The sequence below is a fragment of the Botrytis fragariae genome (assembly GCF_013461495.1).
Source record: "Botrytis fragariae strain BVB16 chromosome Unknown tig00000054, whole genome shotgun sequence".
NCBI classification, from domain to species: domain Eukaryota; kingdom Fungi; phylum Ascomycota; class Leotiomycetes; order Helotiales; family Sclerotiniaceae; genus Botrytis; species Botrytis fragariae.
In genome coordinates, this window is record NW_023500993.1 from 802624 (window position 1) to 820789 (window position 18166).

At 42.4% G+C, this 18166-nt stretch overlaps 6 protein-coding genes across 6 annotated transcripts; 3 read left to right on the forward strand and 3 right to left on the reverse strand.

Moving 5' to 3' along the window:
- Positions 1-717: 717 nt before the first annotated feature.
- On the reverse strand, positions 718-1755 carry Bfra_005023 (putative serine threonine protein kinase protein; the record flags this gene model as incomplete). Its single annotated transcript, XM_037335411.1, has 2 exons — positions 718-1399; positions 1463-1755. The coding sequence occupies 2 exons, from the start codon at positions 1753-1755 to the stop codon at positions 718-720; spliced, it is 975 nt and encodes a 324-aa protein (XP_037192506.1).
- A 927-nt stretch (positions 1756-2682) lies between these two features.
- Bfra_005024 (uncharacterized protein) lies at positions 2683-8191 on the forward strand (the record flags this gene model as incomplete). Its single annotated transcript, XM_037335412.1, has 12 exons — positions 2683-2783; positions 2836-3076; positions 3122-3619; positions 3667-3826; positions 4792-5594; positions 5650-5802; positions 5975-6191; positions 6255-6554; positions 6621-6856; positions 6910-7097; positions 7196-7728; positions 7791-8191. The coding sequence occupies 12 exons, from the start codon at positions 2683-2685 to the stop codon at positions 8189-8191; spliced, it is 3831 nt and encodes a 1276-aa protein (XP_037192507.1).
- Positions 8192-8668: 477 nt separating this feature from the next.
- Positions 8669-9340, reverse strand: Bfra_005025 (uncharacterized protein; the record flags this gene model as incomplete). Its single annotated transcript, XM_037335413.1, has 1 exon — positions 8669-9340. One exon carries the CDS (start codon positions 9338-9340, stop codon positions 8669-8671), a length of 672 nt encoding a protein of 223 aa, XP_037192508.1.
- Positions 9341-10273: 933 nt separating this feature from the next.
- Positions 10274-10968, forward strand: Bfra_005026 (uncharacterized protein; the record flags this gene model as incomplete). The annotated part of the gene is made up of 2 exons (XM_037335414.1): positions 10274-10396; positions 10624-10968. The coding sequence occupies 2 exons, from the start codon at positions 10274-10276 to the stop codon at positions 10966-10968; spliced, it is 468 nt and encodes a 155-aa protein (XP_037192509.1).
- An 842-nt stretch (positions 10969-11810) lies between these two features.
- On the forward strand, positions 11811-14024 carry Bfra_005027 (uncharacterized protein; the record flags this gene model as incomplete). Its single annotated transcript, XM_037335415.1, has 2 exons — positions 11811-11989; positions 12155-14024. The coding sequence occupies 2 exons, from the start codon at positions 11811-11813 to the stop codon at positions 14022-14024; spliced, it is 2049 nt and encodes a 682-aa protein (XP_037192510.1).
- A 1593-nt stretch (positions 14025-15617) lies between these two features.
- On the reverse strand, positions 15618-17395 carry Bfra_005028 (putative heterokaryon incompatibility protein; the record flags this gene model as incomplete). The annotated part of the gene is made up of 3 exons (XM_037335416.1): positions 15618-16627; positions 16721-17080; positions 17128-17395. 3 exons carry the CDS (start codon positions 17393-17395, stop codon positions 15618-15620), a joined length of 1638 nt encoding a protein of 545 aa, XP_037192511.1.
- Positions 17396-18166: the final 771 nt, after the last annotated feature.

Sequence of the window (18166 nt, forward strand, 5' to 3'; positions counted from 1 at the left end):
CGAAGACGCTGCGGGTGAAGACGCAAACTGTAACTTTTCCTGGCCTGACCCAAGTTGGCATCCCCGCGGCCTATTCCAAGTATATTCTTTGAACCCTTAAATTTATACTACTACGACATAGCAACCGTAGTATTGATTATGCTTGTGCAATTCTACTACTGAAACCTAGTTTTCAATGGTGATTGGTTTGGATTATAAGGTGGATATGTGTATTGCATTAGTATTATACCACCAGAATCCGTGTAAATAGGCATCATGGCCATATATAAGAAATATGTGCTGTAGACTACCGACGTATATTGTTATGATATAGCTACAGCAGCCTGCATAACGCTCACAAATCTATATATATGGAATCCGGTGTTAAATAGGGATTGTAATGGATTGTGGACTGGGTATACTCATTATACTACTACAGAATAAGTGATGTTTGATTGTAATGGAGACAATGTACAAATTGTATTATTTACTAGTTTCTCTAAACCTATTTGGTGTTGAAGTTAGTGATTTCCTATTCTGGGCGATTGGTGTAATGGGGTTGAACATTTTTAAGCAAGGATTTGTGACCTAGAATGTCAATTTCTCATATAGTTTAATATCAAAGAGCACTTACACTAATTTGACATGGAATTCCTGACAATCTCTTGGATATAATCGCTTCCATTTTCTCACTATTTCAGAAGGAAACCTTTGCTTGATATTCGTGTGATATCTCTATCAGGCATCTAATTTCAGATAAGGGTTATCGAATACCTTCAAGTACTCATACGGCGCGTTATCAAAATCAACCAAATCACCATTTCCCTCCCACTCAAACCCCATCTTTTCCAAGAAAACCTTCAACTCGTCCACAGCCTCCATACTAGAAGCGTACTCGCCCTTCCAGCACTTCCCCACCACCGCGCCCAACATCTCCTTCCCAAGCACAGGGAACTGTTTAGCGGCCATTGCCCTCCTCCTCTCCTCTTCCATCTCATTTGGTTCACCCTCAAGCCCCTCCAACACAGCCAACGCCCCCTCTCCAGTCACAAGCCCATACACCCACGACGCCCAATCGAGCAAATCTGTCTGAAAACTCACAAATCGCTCTTCAAGCCTGATATCAGTCATCTGATTGCCTGTAGTGGGGCAATAGTGCCCTACATGCGCGCCCCAGAGACCGAGCATGGAGAGCGAGAGATCAGGCTCCAGCCAGAGCGCCTCTGAGCAGAACTCGTAGTGCACGACGTCGCGTGAGTGAAGGTACTGCAGCGCGGAGAGTGTGTTGAATGCCCAGCGGTAGATGAGCGCGAGGGAGAGGGGGCTAGTAGTGAAGGTGGGATGGGAGTGTAGTGCAAAGGTTAGGGGGCCAATGGAGGATTTTGACAGAAGGTAGCCATAGGGGTCACGGCCCTTGAATCTGTTTTCTAATTAGCCGGAACTATATCTTCGCTTTCAAAAATCTGAGATAAGTGAGACGTACTCAAGTAATTTAGGGTGATTGCCTCGCAAGTGCTCATACACGCCCGCAGCCCACTGAATCTCATCCCAGTCTTCCGAGTCTTCGAAGCTGCCATCTATCTCTTTCCCCTCATCGTCACGCAACGTCGTCGTGTAGCTTACTGGAAAAACAAGATACACACTATCATCTTTAGAAGAAGGCACTACCATGTATTTATCAAACATGGAAGTGAAGATCTTGCTGCCTGGGTTCCGGGAAGCTGTTGGTGGGACCTGTGAGAGGTAGAACAAGTCTGCAGCGTTCGTGCTGGCCATATTTTCCGAATTTTCTCGCACTCACACGCACTCGAAATTATTTAGTATGGTAAGTTTGAGTCATGGATGTTGTGTTGGTTTTGGTTGAGATGCTTCTTGTTTACGAAGGAAATTTGGAAGTCAAAATATAACATATCTGTAAATAACGATCTCGCTTAATCTTATTATTAAATAACAATCTTCTGAAAATCGCAAAAAAATATCAAATTATTAAGTTTGCTAAAATTAGATATTAAACTATGTTTATGTATTTAATTAGTTTATGGATTCGTAGAAGCAAACGTAGTAAATCTATACTCTATATATCATGTAATTATATATCTATATATCACGAATCGCACTCAATCGTAATACGATTGCTTATGTGCGTGTCTGTGTATGTGCACAATCACATGTGTATAGCCAGTATATAGGAGCGCTTTACGAGTGCTTTGCTCCCGATTCTGTAATTGTAGATTCTAAGGATAAATTGTGTTCTGCTAATACAGTTCCTCTAAGGCAAAGTGTCACACTCTCAGAAGTAATCCTGTAACAGTTATAATAAATTCTAAATTAGTAGATCTTTAATAATTCTTTTAATTAATTGATTCGATTGTTGTTGAATAATACAAATTTAAAGTAATAAAGTAAGGTGAAAGTGATCCATTCGGTGATATGATCCACTCGCATATGAATCACGTTAGATGTTCTTAAAAAAATAGCCAGATATGATCTATTGCTCACGTGTAATATACGGTGGCCGGTTCTACAATCCTCGACCTCAACGCGTGTTTATTTCGGCCACCGTAATTTGCGTACCTGAATCTCCGAAGTGTAGATCAAGGGAGACTCATCTCGGATTGTTTCTATACTTTCAGATTTTACAAAATTAGGAATTCACTCTTTGGCAATCGCTGTTCTATAGTATCATACAAAATTGCACACACGATGCCTCAACAAATCTCATACCGTCCCGTTTCAGACTCTCCCGACGCTACCTATCATCTGATCTTCTTTATCACAGGCAACCCAGGATTGATAGGTTACTAGTATGATAATCTATCATCATGTGTATATGTACCTCTATTAACACTTCCGTAGCTCGACCTTTCTTTCACTTCTCAACGATCTCCTGTCTTCCTCGCCCACCAAGAATTCGGATACCTACCATATATTTGGCCAATCCTTGGCTGGTTTTGAGACAGACGATGTCCCCTCTGAGTCCCCCAACCAAAATCCATATTCGTTGGAACAACAAATAAATCTTGTTCATGATTGCCTATTAGAACAGATAAGTGGTTCATCCACACCATACAAAAACGTGATCTTGATAGGGCATTCAGTGAGTTTACGAAGCTTCCATGGAAAGTTTGTTCTAAGTTTCTAGGTTGGATCATATATCCTTTTGGAAATTCTTTCCAAACTCATCGCGCCGGCTGAAATCCCTTCTATATCTGCAGGTTTGTCAGGAATTCTTCTGTTTCCAACAGTCACTCACATTTCCCACTCCCCTTCTGGTGCAAAACTTACGCCTCTAATGTCGATTCCGAACTTTCCTGTCTTGGCCTCTTCTACGGCTAAAATGCTTCTTTATTGTGCTCCGAATGTTATTTTGGATTTCCTCGTGAAGAAGATCACGGGAATGCCAGAGGAGGCAGCGAAAGTCACCACGAGCTTTTTGAGAAGTAAAAATGGTATTTGGCAAGCACTGTATGTTCATCTGCCCCTGGATCATGACAACACTGATGAAGTCTTCAGACATCTTGCACGTGACGAAATGAACATCATCACAGATGACAAATGGGATTCGGAGATCTGGGGTGTGGAGCATTCCGAATCGTCTCAGTCTTCTCCACCTAACCTCATTTTTTATTTTGGGGAAAATGTATGTTTCGAGCCTGATACTCGTGAAACTATGCTGAGAGGGAACAGGATCACTGGGTAGCATCTCATACTCGCGATGCACTCATTGCTGCACGAGCTTCTCCCGTGTCGGTATCAGCCTCTTCCGCCTCCTCATTTTCGATCAAGGAAAACAATAAGCCTATTATGATGATTGATGGGGAGGGTATTGATCATGGATTTTGTATCAGTGAGTACTTTGAAAGTGGTTGACAAGATGGGGAGCGTTCGGGAAATGTCTGCTAACTAAACATGACGCAGACCACAGTGAAACAATGGCAGCAAAGGTGAAAGACTGGATAGAGAAGATAGTCCAAGATGCATAATGAAATAGATTACAGCCTAAATACGAGTTACTCAAGATCGACAATAAGCACAGTTCTGCACATTGTTCTTGACGCTAGCTTATCGAGCTAGTGCACCTCGAATTATGCTCTCGTAATCTCGCTGTGTGAATGCTCGCGTCGGGGTATACTTTCAGCCTTTTTGTTCTTGGCGCATGTTGTACATATTAATGGTAGTTGAATCTCTGAGGGATTGATTCGCTTTAGTGTTTTAATTCCGGTTCTTCAACTTTGGCGACTCGTGTTGAATGACTTTGAAGGACAAGTCGTCCAGGTCAATTCTCAGCCTCATCGCAAACATTCCCACTTTGGATTTTGGATCATTCATCAATAAGTACATTACGAGGCCACGACATGGGTGCTGTGGGTAAGCAAACTCATTCGGTGGCCAGAACGAGTAGGGATTGTTACACCATGTAACCTCACTATCCGGTGCTGTGTATCCTTTTTGGGTCAGCCTGCATATGGCCCCCAGAGATTCCTCATATTTCTCAACCAATTCGTCAATTGAGGATCTTTTCAATTTCCACATAAGCGCTGGCTTATCGATAGATGCGTCAACCCAGCGCTTCGTAATTTTTTTGATTGGAGATTGGACTTTATGCTCGGCTTTAGAGTCTCTTTTGGCACTGATCGCTCAAATATCTCACAGATGGATTCTTGGGGCTAGTGTACCATTGATGCGGCTCCATAGACTAAATGATTTATCTTTCTTGTCTTAAGGTTCTTATCTGTGTCTTGTAGGACACTTTTGAATCCAAAAAAAAAGATCACTTGGTGCCCATGGCTGGACTGAACCCAGCAAATACAGGCGCCGCTGATGGCACCGCTGCTTTGAATGTCGATTTTTATGATGATTCAACACCGAAGGAGTTAATAGACAGTAAAGATTTTGTTTCCTTATACCTGCGTTGCCGATATGACCGCCGTGGTGATGTCGAGATAGGACGATTACACGAATTCGAAGCGGGACTTCCAGAAGGGTTTATAGAGGAATTACCAGAGAATTATGGGCATAAGATCAAGCGAGAACTAGATCGAATTGCAGAATTACGAGCAATATTCGTGGCGAAAAAGAGGAACCTCCCTGATATCGTTGAATTGAAGAAGCGAAAGGTAGCCTGGAAAGAAAACGCCATCGACTCTCTTGATGCAAACTTGAATTCGAGCCAGACTTCGATACATGAATTGAAGAAGGAGCAAGCAAAACTGCAGCAAGAATATGAAGCTTTCAAAAACCAACCAACGGAGGCCACACGGGTCGCAAAAGACCTCGAGACGAATGTCGAAGAGTTACGCAGAGCGGAAAATAAAAATAGAATCCTGAAAGAGGTAGCAAAGTGGAAGTCTCCTGGTGATCTAATTGCAGAAGTAGAGGTAGAGCAAGATGTTCCGGATGACTCTGGATATGGGTTTAGTGTCTCGAAAATAACTCTAGAGAAGCGGCAATCCGAGCGCACGCCCAAGATCACATCTTTTGACCAGTATAGGATGGAAAAGTATTCTGTTTCGGAGGTACTCGAGTCCAATGGTGTTCGAGATCCTTGGGCAAGAGAAAACACCGAAAGCATTCGCTACTTTCATTTCCCTGCTAATAATATGAAATGGATCGAAGTAAGTTTTCAAATCTGGGATTCCTTGACATGAAACTAATACTCGCTGAAGAAAGCAATTCAAAGACATTATAATGAAAGCAAAGACCACCGACCACAGACATCGAGAGTTCTTTCCAGGGAACTGTGGACAGGGCAGCAGCATGGCGCTGCAAATGATCCACTTCATGCTCGGCACATGCGTTCGCACTGCAAATGTATTCCTCAAGGTAAGTCACCTCTTCATGATAAATGTTATATTTGTTGACAGAGATAGATCCGGAGGTGGATGCCATTCTTGCTGAATATCACCATACTTCTCGAAAGAGAAGCAATAATAATATAGTCCTTTTCGTAAGATCAACTTCAAATTGGTTTATATGGGAGCTGACAGGTTTCTAGATGCCTTATCTTCACTGGGAAATGGATCGAAAGAGAGCTCACATGGCCAACATTGCAAAAAAGCTCACATCTGAGCATCGGGAAAAACAGACTCGTTACCACATACGTCATCAAAACATGCTTGCAAACCTCGTCAAAGACAATACGAAGAAGTTTGGCTTCCTGCATACGGCTGAGGCCAAGGTGCTTACGAATTCAGATGGCCCTGCCCCTTCTGGTGAGCTGAAGCAGATGATTGGGTTTCGTCGCTTCTTTTGAGCCAATACTAAGATTAGTGCAGATAAAAATACTTCTGGAAAGGTCACAAAACCCTGGGGTCGTTATTTGATGCAAGTTGCCAAAGTCTACGAGGCAATGGATCTTGAACCGGATATTAAATTAGTCCACAGTCATTTGCATGAACAACCACCTTTTCATCCACGCCGTACGCTTGATCAGTCCTACTACTTCAAGCTTGAAAATACAGAATCTCGGGACAGGGATCAAGTTGTTTATCGTGGTACAAAGGAGAGGAGGATTATCCACGCAAGTACCCGCGTAGTGATGGTCGATCAGCTATGGATGTACATTCTTGACGAACGTGGGTCACCTTCTTGGGACAGCACTCATTCCTTTTTACAGGATCAAATCATTGACACATATATAGATACCATCATTACTAGCTTTCCAAAAAGGCTGGGTCGCAATAAGCCTGACTCTTCAGGTGTGCATAGATGTGTTAGAGACCGACTCGAAAAAATCCGTCCAGGCCAGATCAATTCTGTATACGATCTAGCTCTTTTGATCATGAATGAGTGTTCGATGGTATTTTTTGATCGCACAAAGCCTACTGATGAACGCCCCGAGGTTTTGGATATATTTGCCGATGCGATTGGTTATGTTGTGAGTGTCGGCACATTGACATATCATATGCAATATCAGCTGATAACTAATAGTCGGAAATGAAGACGACCGCATTCAAGTTATTCTGGCGTCATCTTGAGCAACTGAGTGGCCAAAGACTAAAAATCGACCCGGAAAAGGCACGACTCTATCTCAATATTAATCCCGAAGGGGTTTTACTACGAGAAGCCCATGATATCATTGAAGAATTGAGAATGATGTCGCGTATAAATTTGCAACAGTGAGTGGTATCCCCATTGGTGCCTTTGGGTTGATCAATCCTTATCATCTTCCATAACTGTCCCTTTAATTAGCTTGCTGAACTTACCATTCTTTTAGATTACAAGTCACGCAAGTCTTCTCAAAAGCCCTAGAGACATTCAATGGACAGGTTGAGCCAATGCAAGAAATGACTGGCCTTTTGAGACTTATGCTAAAAGAACTGAAAAAAAACTCCTCGGATTCAAATGGCATGATCAGCAACGGCACGCCGTCGGCTGAGGATAGTTCAGCAAAGGTCAACAAAGTCATGATTAAGCATACCATCGACCGATCCTTAGATCTAGTTGACACTATATCAAATCATCACAGCGAGTTAAACCAGCTTGAGGATAGTGCCCGTGAAATTGCCGAACAATTACGAGACCTACTCACACTCAAACAACAACAAGCAAGCATCATAGAAGCTACCGCTTCACTTGATCGTGCGGATGAAAGTGTACATCAAGGTCGATCTATCATGATATTCACCGTTATCACCATTATTTTTCTCCCGCTATCTTTCATGAGCAGTATATTCGGTATGAATGCGGTGGAGTTTACTGGATCCTCAAACTCAGTCATGGGCATTAGAGAACAGTTCGAGTTCATGTGTTCGTTGGCCTGTTTTCGCCCCCAATCTTATCCTAAACCAATGCTAATAGTTATGTTTTAGTTCCGATCTCAATTGCGCTGACTTTGTTCTTCCTTTATTTGGCGCTCAAAGCACCGAGTCCAAAACTTATAAAACTTCCCCTTTTCTTATTCTTTCCTATTGTTCTTTTGAGGGCGTTATGGTATGGATTTAGAGACAAGCGGAAGAAATGGGAAGGGCTCTTCCTGTACTTGCATGTCGGATCAGCCAAAGAAAAGCTGGGAGAAGATTACAGGGAAATGGTGACCGATGCATATCAGTGGTGGTCTGCGTCAAAAGTCAAGAATAGGACTAAACCATCGTCCGAAAACTCAGATAACAAGGAACAAGCAGCTACAAATGATGAATCGTACGAGGAATTTTTCCTTGGGGGAGATAAAGTCAAGGATTCTGCTCCGACAATTGGGGATAATTATGTCTGATCTCGGGGTTCTGTGTTTGTGCTACTGTAAGGACACTTTGAGAGTGAGGATCGGAATATGGCTCGTATTATCATGTGTGCTATTTTCTTGGAATCTTGTTCAAGCGGTGACGATTTTGTCGGATTAATGATCGAGTAATCGAAATGAATTTTGGAGAGTTGAACTTGAGTGACCGTGACTTCCGAACCTGGCTTTTGACCTTAGGTGTTTTATCTGCAACTTTCTACCTCTCTGTCAAATCTCGTCAAGGATTAGCGTGGATTATAGTATGAACAATTGACTTCCAAGTATGTTCCTGGCAATCATGTAGCACCCTGGGAAACACTCCAACAGTACGAAATCGCCCAGATCACTGTCAGAAATTATTTGTTGGACTATCACCTGCCTGATTGGCTCTTTGAAAATATCTGATTGTCTAGACATTGAGCAGTCCAATCGTTGCGATTGTGCTTCTAGTCCTCATTCTTCTTAACCTAATCATTCTTCATCCAATCCCTCCATACAAGCAGCTTGATCGACGACAATTTTTTTTCGAATCACCAACGTCTTCAAGACTGGCTCATTCTCATATATGTAATCCGAATCACCACGTACATTCTCACACTGCCTTCCACACGCACTCGAGTTACCCCTGTGTACATAAATTCCCCGTGGACATATATAAACTTTTTTTGTATCCCAACGCGGACGATACTCTACATTTTGATCTGTATTTAGAGACTCCGACCACAAATCGTCCAACTCCTCTACAGAACTGTAGATCTTTACTGCCGAAAGATATCTCTTGTTCTTTAACCAATTCTCTAATCGTGCAATCTGGAAATATCTCGCTTCTCCCAAAAGCGCGAGATAGAGAGCGTGGTCGTGACCTTTTTTGATATCGTAGAAAATAGGAAGGACACTTCGTCGAAGATAGCGCAGAATATGTTCAAAGAGGTCGGGATCCGCATCAATGAAATAAGATCCGTCTGCTTGTTCATTACTATCCCAGCGCCCTGAAAATAGTGCCGCGAAGAAAGGACTTTCCCCTGTCATCGTATTTTTTGTAGTGACGAATCGCCGCTCTCCTACTTGAAGGGTGATAGGGCCGCCCGCTGCTGGAGCTAGAAGATTGTGTCTGCGTGGATTGGAGATTGTGAAAGCTGACATTTTGAATGGATCTGACTGTTGGCTTTCAAATCAACTGTTTGAAATTTGATAGAAGGCGTGAATCGCTATGTATTTAAGGTCTTCGGAATTTAGCAACTAGGATGGGTACTAATAATTAACCATAACCTTACTGAGATAAATTCTTTATGGTTAAGAGTTTCGGAGTTAATGCACCACTGTCCACCAAAGAACGAAAGGTTTCCATGGGGGTCGGATATCATGCAAGTAACCTTTATTTGACAGGGGGAGATGACTGCGTCATCAAGAATCTGATAGGTTTACATCGAATCCTATCACTAATATAAACATTTCGAGGCTTGAACGACAAATTAATGTACTGATTGCTTCTTGCTTTGTATGTGTGATTCCATTATCCCTTTTAGAAGCTAGGTAGATCTCTAATGAGATAGAATTAATCAACTCTCCCTTCCCAACCCGACAGAGTTCGTTGGAAAAATATGTGTCGCAAATTGCAATATCGAACACGATCGGATAGAACTGTTTGTATGAATAGTGCTAGAAGCTACTGTGTTTGCTGTGCGTTTGCTCCGAGCTAGTAAATATATGGTAACTACAGGCACTGGCCCTTGTAATTCCGCTTGGTCAAAATGCCGTCACCATAGCATTTGTAGAGGTGCAGCAGCGCAGCTTTGCACTGTGACTTCCCCATATACTACCATGATAATATGGATCAACTTGATAATATCATGAGAAATTATGAATTCAATACCGACTCAGGGATGTCTTGAAGCTTTGACAATTCCATCAACTAGGAGGCCGTCATGATTATGTCATCATCCATTCCAATGTTCAGCTTGGAAAGCACTACACGCGGAGCTTTCAACGACACTCAACATTCGATTACTTTGGTTTTATCCAAATAAAACTGATATTCTTCATTCAGCAATCGATTTCACACGTAAAATTACGAAAATGGTTGTTGCCGGTACAATTTCACGCCTTCAGAGGACGATTGATCGCGTTGTAACCCCTGAACAAAGATCCCAGTTCTATGGGCATGTCTCCGAGTTCTTTCAGGAACAACCTCTTATTGCTGTATGTATATTTCTGTTCCTGTTACATCTGAGTAATCTAAAGAATCGGCTGGTTCAATCTATGGCGAATTCTCCATGGATTCTGCAGATGAATCCACTCTTTTCCCACTCTTCATTTGTCGACATACATACAATTAACTCTTATCTCTCCCTCCATCGATACCCATGCCAATCAGATCCCACTTTCATATCCTATCTCCCCACAGCCTCACTAACCGCACTCGATAGACATTCCTCCTCGCGACCCTGAGCATCTCTTTTGTGCCTCTCTTCCTCTTTACAACATTCACCGTCTCGGTTCTCGCGTTCTCCTTTATATCTGCTATCCTCTTCTCTTTCTTCTGGATCGGGATTGCTTTGCTCTTACTTGTGCCAACTCTCTTCGTTACTTGCGGATTGGGAATTCTGGTGTGGGTATGGGCTGTTAGTTCATGGGTTGTGGCAAGATGGCTTTATGGATTTGTGCCTGCGAGTAATGGGGCGGGAGAATTGAGATTTCCGAACGGAAAGAGAATGGTGGTTAAGAAGGAGGAGGGAGAGGTGCCAAGAGCGGAAATTAGAAATGGGATTTGACTACGCGATGCTATGAAAGTAGAGAATGAAGATGAGGCGCAGGGTGGGAATCAAGGGTGGTAATTGGGTAATCAGGCGGGCTTGGAGTGGTGGGATACATTGAATGTAAGACTAGGGAATGGGATCATGGAAATGGATAGATGGATGGGGCGAACGGGGTACATAGAAATAGCATACTTAGGACATTTTAAATCAACGCAACACGGATCAGGTTCCTTCAGGCAATTTCTCCTGAAATTATTTCTTTTGCATTGTTTCTCATCCTCTTCTTTAGCCTGCAAGAGCTGTTGACTTCTACCCAAAGGATTGAAAGCAAAATCTATACTTCAGTACAACGAATGATGTATCTATATGACTTCCTCGAGAAAGCATATTCGCTGCTCTCTCGCGTTAGTTTCCTCAGCATCGTCCATCAGATCTATTTCCTCTCATGTTGCCCTCCTTTACAAGGAAAGTAGGACAGCAAAACAGATCATGTTTGTGTATAAGGAAAAACGCACAGGAAATGAATTGTATAGATGGAAAAAGATATGGATCGAAGCTCGGAATGAAGTTTTATCTTGAGTTAGATCCTATTTTAATCAGACGATATACCAGAACAGCAAACTCTAATTCACTGGATAGTGGCAGTCGCGTTATTGCTCATATTGAAAATTTAATTGGCCAAACAAACGTGTGAATAATTCCGAGTTTGTTTACTTCGCCAAAATATTATTTCAAACTTCACACTCCTTTGAAATTTCAACATTTGATGCACTCAACACTCGGGATCAACACGAGTTGGTAATTTCACATCACCAACGGTAGTGCATCACCAGTCAATCACTTCGAGCGACGACATGATGGTCGACTACGCAAAATATCGAGTGGTAGAATTGAAGGAGGTTCTCAAAACCCGTCAACTTCCAACTAATGGCTTGAAAGCTGCTTTAGTGCAACGTTTGATAGAATCAGATGCCCGTCATATTTCCATCGAGGAGGTGGTTGATCAAAAGGTTAAATCTAATGCAACATCTACTGCGTAAGTACTATCAATAACTTGTGTCTTTTCAATTGTCATGTTGCCGCCACCTCATTGGTTGATGATTTTCGTGGGGAGCTTTCATGCGACAGAAGAAGGCGTGTGGACAAAGCCAAATTTTGCCAGTTGTCCTCGATTATGATCTTTTGACTAACACAATCTTAGACATCCACCTCAATCGCAAATTGGAGTTGACAACCTGAAGATCGGCACTCTACTCCATAATATGGATACTCTCAAAAGCATCCCAGGCTTCACTGCTACAGCCGCAGGTAATAGCATGCTCGGTCAAGAGAACAGCCATACCTCATCGAAGAACCAGAATCCACAATGCTCTATCTCAAAGAACAATTATGCGCAGTCTCTTCCAAATAATAGCCAGAACGCTGTAACATTTAGCGAAAATGATTTCAGTGATGATGATGATATAGACTTGGGCACCAACTACGACTTGCCAATGTCTCAAACGTCCTTCACTAATTCTCAGCCACAATCTCAGCCCGGTGCGTACAGTCAAAGTCACATGTCTCATTCCTCTCAAGTCTATGGCATGACTCCACCGGCTTCAGGCTTTCAACAAGGCTATCGTACAATGTCGCTGTCGCAGAAGTCTTATCTACCGGCAACTCCTACTCCACGTCAGCCATTGGCAAGTATTTTAAGTAACCAAATGTCACCACCATCGTCTACTAAGCTTCACCAAAAGCCTTTGGTCTACGCTCCCTATTTGTCGTTCTATCAGCTAGAGCAAATGTATCCAAATGGCCAAAACTTTCAGGATGAGAATGCAAAGCTTGCACGCAGAAAATGGTTGGCAAAGTTGGGTATTGACGTTTCGCCATACAACTTTGTGTTCACTAATGAGTCACAAAGAGATAAAGTCGAAATTCATTGGGCATTGAAGTCTCCAGAGGAGCGCCGAGATATTGAACAGAAAGCTGTTCAATTGAAGCCACCCTATCAAGTCACCCATGCGGTACCGCTACGATTAGCCCCTTTTGCTCTACGAACACCTGTCCCAATCAACCTGATTGGCCCAACCCCTCTATCGTTCTACGAGTTGGAGCAAACATATTTCAACTTTCCTCAGGGAAAGAATTTGGCGTATTATGACCTTGTTCCCAAACGCTTAGCTTGGCTGGAAACACTTGGCTTCGACGATCCTAGATATCTACCTCTAGCGCAGAGTTCGCGAGAACTGCAGGCATTGAACGATCTCTATGATCAGAAACCAAGCGTAGAGCGAAGAGCCATCGAAGCTAAAGCAAAATATATCAATGCTAAGCCCAACCTGCCAGCTCTTTCGTGGGTGACTTTAGAGAAAGATTATGAGATCTACCCAGTAAGTGCTTTCACAACACACACAGCATATAGCGACAAACGCCGCGAATGGCTTCAAAAGCTTGGCCTTGATGTTATACCATTCTGTTACAAAACTGCACAGCTCCATGAGGGCAATATGCAGGGAATGGAAATTGCCTGGAGTGAAATGACTGAGGTTGAACGCAATAGAGTTCTTGAGATGGCGAAATCTATCAAAGAAGATAGCAATCCGGTTGTTGAATCATGGGCAGAGTTTGAGTATACGTATGGTTTTACTAGAGAAAAGGACAAGGAGTTTAAGAATGACCCTGCTGGCTATTCCAAGAAACGTGGATTATGGATCATCGATATTGGATTGGATGTTGAACCTTTCAAGAGCGTCATCTCAAGCCCTACCGCTCTACAAGCAGCATGGTCTACGAAGCCCGTTGAAGAGAGGAAAGCCATTGCCAACAAAGCTAAGTGGGAGAAAGAACGCTTCGTTAGGGATTTGGCGAGAAAAAAGGCCGAAAAGGCAGGTGGCAATTACAAAGCTCCTCCCACTGAAGTCAAGAAAACAAGCAAGCGCACAACTACGACCAAATCGTCTAACTACAAGGTTTCTAAGTCCTCTAGTTATAGACACAATCGATATGGTTATGGTGGCTATGGCAGATCATATTCTTCTGGTTATGGATTTGGATATGGAAGAAACAGATACTCAAGATACTAGTTTGGGCTAATATGCTTGCTTGACCTTTGCTAGCCATGTTTTTACGACTTCACGATTCTTTAATATTTGCTCATTTCTGAATCGGTATTTACGATGCTTTACTGAATTTTTCCTTTAGTCCATGTTTTTCACAGAATGGTTTCTTGGGGGGAAGTTGTCGGGGGTCTTCCTGGGACTGCTCAATCATTTCTTCATCTTACTTTGTACTTTCATTTGATTTTTGGCATAACTATGGTGTCTAAGAGTCTAATAATCAACCATTCTACATATTTGAACACGTGGTATTGGAGTTTTAAGAAGTACGTATGGCTCGCGCCAGTTAGTCACATATGAACGGGTGTTTTCTCAAACGAAGACGACAGATAATGTACAATACATAATCAGAATAATAGTTATATACAAACCAACCTTCTCTTTGCTCTTGTGAATCTCCATAAGATGTGATCCTGTGGAAATCTATTCCATCGGTGAGCAAGAGTCATCTTAGCGAGACGGCTGTTGGTTTCAACACTCATCTGATAGTTCATACACATCCATGGCATACAACTCGATCTGGCACATGAAATTACTGTACTTCAAACTCTTATTCTCTAGTTGTATTGCCAGCGCCCAGTACTTCAGATGAAAATCATCTTCATTATTTCCATTTCTTCCTTATCCCCGTTCTCAATATCTCTCACACAAAAGTAGATCAAACAACATGAGCAAACTTGTCCCACAAATTCGCGTCTTAGCCTAAAATGCCTTCTAATCAAAACGAAGGAGATTAGCAGGTTCTCTACGTGATATTCAGTATGAAATTGAGACACATTATCATATTCTCCAATGCTTTGCTAGATTTTTGCGTTTATTTTTATATTGGAACATGATCTTGCATTTACATGGGGTCTGAAATACTCATATAGAGTCAAAGATTATCTTCGTATTACAGCTACTCGTATAGCTGTCGATCTAGGTATCTTGGTCGCGTTAAATGAGAGTCGAGAAGCGATTAGTGTTGAGAAATTGGCTACCCACAGGAGATTGGAGGAAGACCTTTTGGGTGAGAGTTCTTAAAGGAAGTGGATGTTGATGTAAATTTGAAGGGGAAGTGGAATGAAGAGATAGCTAAGATACCTCAGGACTTATTCTCCGCTACCTGAAATCTATAGGCCAAATCCGCAAAACGAGCAAAGATCACTTTTGTTCTGACGACATAACCTCCGATCTCGCGGATAAAAATTACCAAGGTGGAATTTATTGCTTGCAAGATGTTTTTCCTACCAGTTTCATATCTATCCAAGCATACTTGGCTAATATGACCGCTCTTGCATCTAAGGAGTGTACGTACTCATGAGCGGTAGCAATATCTCGCTAGTGCTGCTGGCCTTGAGATTCTAAAGACTGAGATATACGATTCCATTGGATGATTCGATCATTGCGATTGTGCAAAAATAAGGCTTCCACCAGGAGCCCAAGAATAATATGTATATTTCGAAGATATATATCAGAATGACAAATGACGAGAGGGTGATAGTTAGACAAAAAACAGATGCTGTTCACTGGTCAATCCCAGGACTGGTCAACACGCCGGAACACGTACCAAGCGTCTATTCAGATCAAGTTGAACGAATCCACTTTGTATCCCTTGTCGACATTATCTGCGATTTCTCCACCCATAATCTCAGAAACATTCAAATAACATTCACCAATCACTTTCCAAACATCTTCTCCATGTTCTCTTAAGATGACTGGGATACTACATCCAAAAATAATGCAAATGCGATCGCCATCCTGGGCTTCACATGGAACCATTGCAAGTGCATCTTGCTCCGTGACTGCCATTCTTCGATTCCATATAACAGCTTGCACCCGGTTCAAAAATGATGTAACCATAGTTGGGCTTCTCAAGTTATCTCCCTTTTCACTGATCTTTACAGTATTTAAGGCATCATAATCCTCAGGCGAGACAGAATTGACAGCCGCATCGAGACCTTTAGTAGAGGAAAGCCGGTAAGACTCCTTACATGCCCGGAGATACCAATCTGGAGGTGAATTGCCCTTTGAATTCCTATCAGAAACTATCGTACGCCAAAACATATCCGGAATAGCATTCCGTGTGGGAGTGTAAGCTTCAGCTAATCTTGGTTCATTTTCGTTGGCCAAGCCCAATGCAATGTCAAGCCAGCTCTTTGGTACATAGCCATCTCTCGCCGGCTCTTCCACCAAGCGAACCCTGTCGAATTCAAAGCCTTGGACTTCCACAATAAATCCTAGACCATTTTCGTCGAATTTCACTCCAGCTTGTCGATGTCTTCCAGATGCATTATAAAATGGTTTATCGGGCGGTCCAATAAGACTGACAGCTTTGATGCGTCTAAAAACACATTTAGGGTCCCAAGAAAAGGAAGGTCCAGTATAAGGCGGAATCCACGACGGTAATTGATGTTCCATCGGCGCCCATGATCTGCAGATAAGATCAAGTGTGCCGTGTGTATCGGCTACTTGTGATATCAAACTTTTGCACACCGTAGCTACACTCTTCCTATAGTCAATTTTCTCTTTCATAGGCGGAACAACGTCATTTGCCAATGCTATGAGAGCGTAAATTGTATCTCGTGGCTCTGAAACTTGCATAAATGCCAGTTGAGTTACCAGGACCTCCATACTACACAGCCTCCTGAACCTACCAACACCTTTCTTTTCTCAGATAGTACCCGCAGCCGTAATAAACGAGCGTGCAGGACTATTTTGGCTATTAATCAGATACTGTGAGCCGTTCTTTGTGCTTTCGAATAGTGTCCGAATTTTTTCAGCCTTCTCACCGAATAATGTCACAGCATCTGCGAAATCACGCCAGCGCACTTCTTTTCTTCCACAGTGCACAAATGCATTTCTCGCGAAGACTACTTCTTGGATGGTCCATCGACGAGAAAACCAAGGGCGACGCATTAATGAGACGAAAGCTTTCCATTGTCCAATATTTGAAGAATCCGTCGCAGTATTATCAAGAGTTCCAAGATCCGTAATCTGATGGACAATGTCCATAGCCTTGTCACTATCAGGTGAATCTTTCCCTAGCCAAAAGCGCACATTTTGGCACGTTGATATATCAACCCCATACGTATTACCTGTTGACTCTTCTCGCGATCGTCATCTTGATTGATGCATAGAGCATCGATCCATAGAATTATAGCTTCTTTCTGTCTTCGGAGATGTCGAAGAGCAGATTCAAGATTTTCGGTCACATGGTGCAAGAACTTGCGATTATAATCTGCAATAGGTATCACATGGGTCTTATCTCCCCATGTGTATGAAAGAGCAGAGTATTGTGGACTGTTCCCTAGCGGTGTTGCATAAATGCTGATATTGAGAGGGTCCAGGAAGTTCATTGTGGGAAATAGTTTGACGACTCGAATGTCTCCATTTTGAAGTGGATGGTATATACATGGTCTTCGGGCAGTAAGAGGCATTCTTCTCTCACTATTTCTCCGCTTATAATTCAAGATATTGAAATCCAGAATTTAGACATGTAACATTCGATAGTGAATCAGATGCTCATTCTGGAGCCTTGGGTTAGTCAGAATGGCGCCAGCCTCCGGTTTCATTGGCCAACAAAACGGCTCAGATTAAACAGACTTTTTGAATGTCACCACACATATTCTATCGATCAAAGTCTTTACCATACTTTTCTTTTTTTACCAAAATTCCTTTTTGAAAATAAAAATGTTTGATTCGAACATCAAACACATTTCACCACTAACCTAGCGTTCTATTCTCAGCTCATCCAACTCCATCATATGGACAAATACATATATCGCCTATCGTAAACACCCAGTAAGATAATACATAAAGTATGAATACATTCTCACCGAAGAAAATACTTCGTAGATCAATTAGTCTTCATATACTTTTTCCACAGTTCGACCTTAGTTCAAGTTCTAAATATCTGCGGATGGTAAGCCCAATCTTTGGATCAATGGCCATGTAAAAATACGTACTCGATTTCATTGGCTGCCACAGATGGCTGACCTGCAGCTCTTTCAAAGAACCTCGGCTTGTCCACTCCAAAAAATCGTTGATCAGTTTGAGAACTACCAAAGCTGGCTTGATTCGCATGTAACACTCTGTAGTGTGGCTCAAGCGAGAAGTGTCGGGATAGC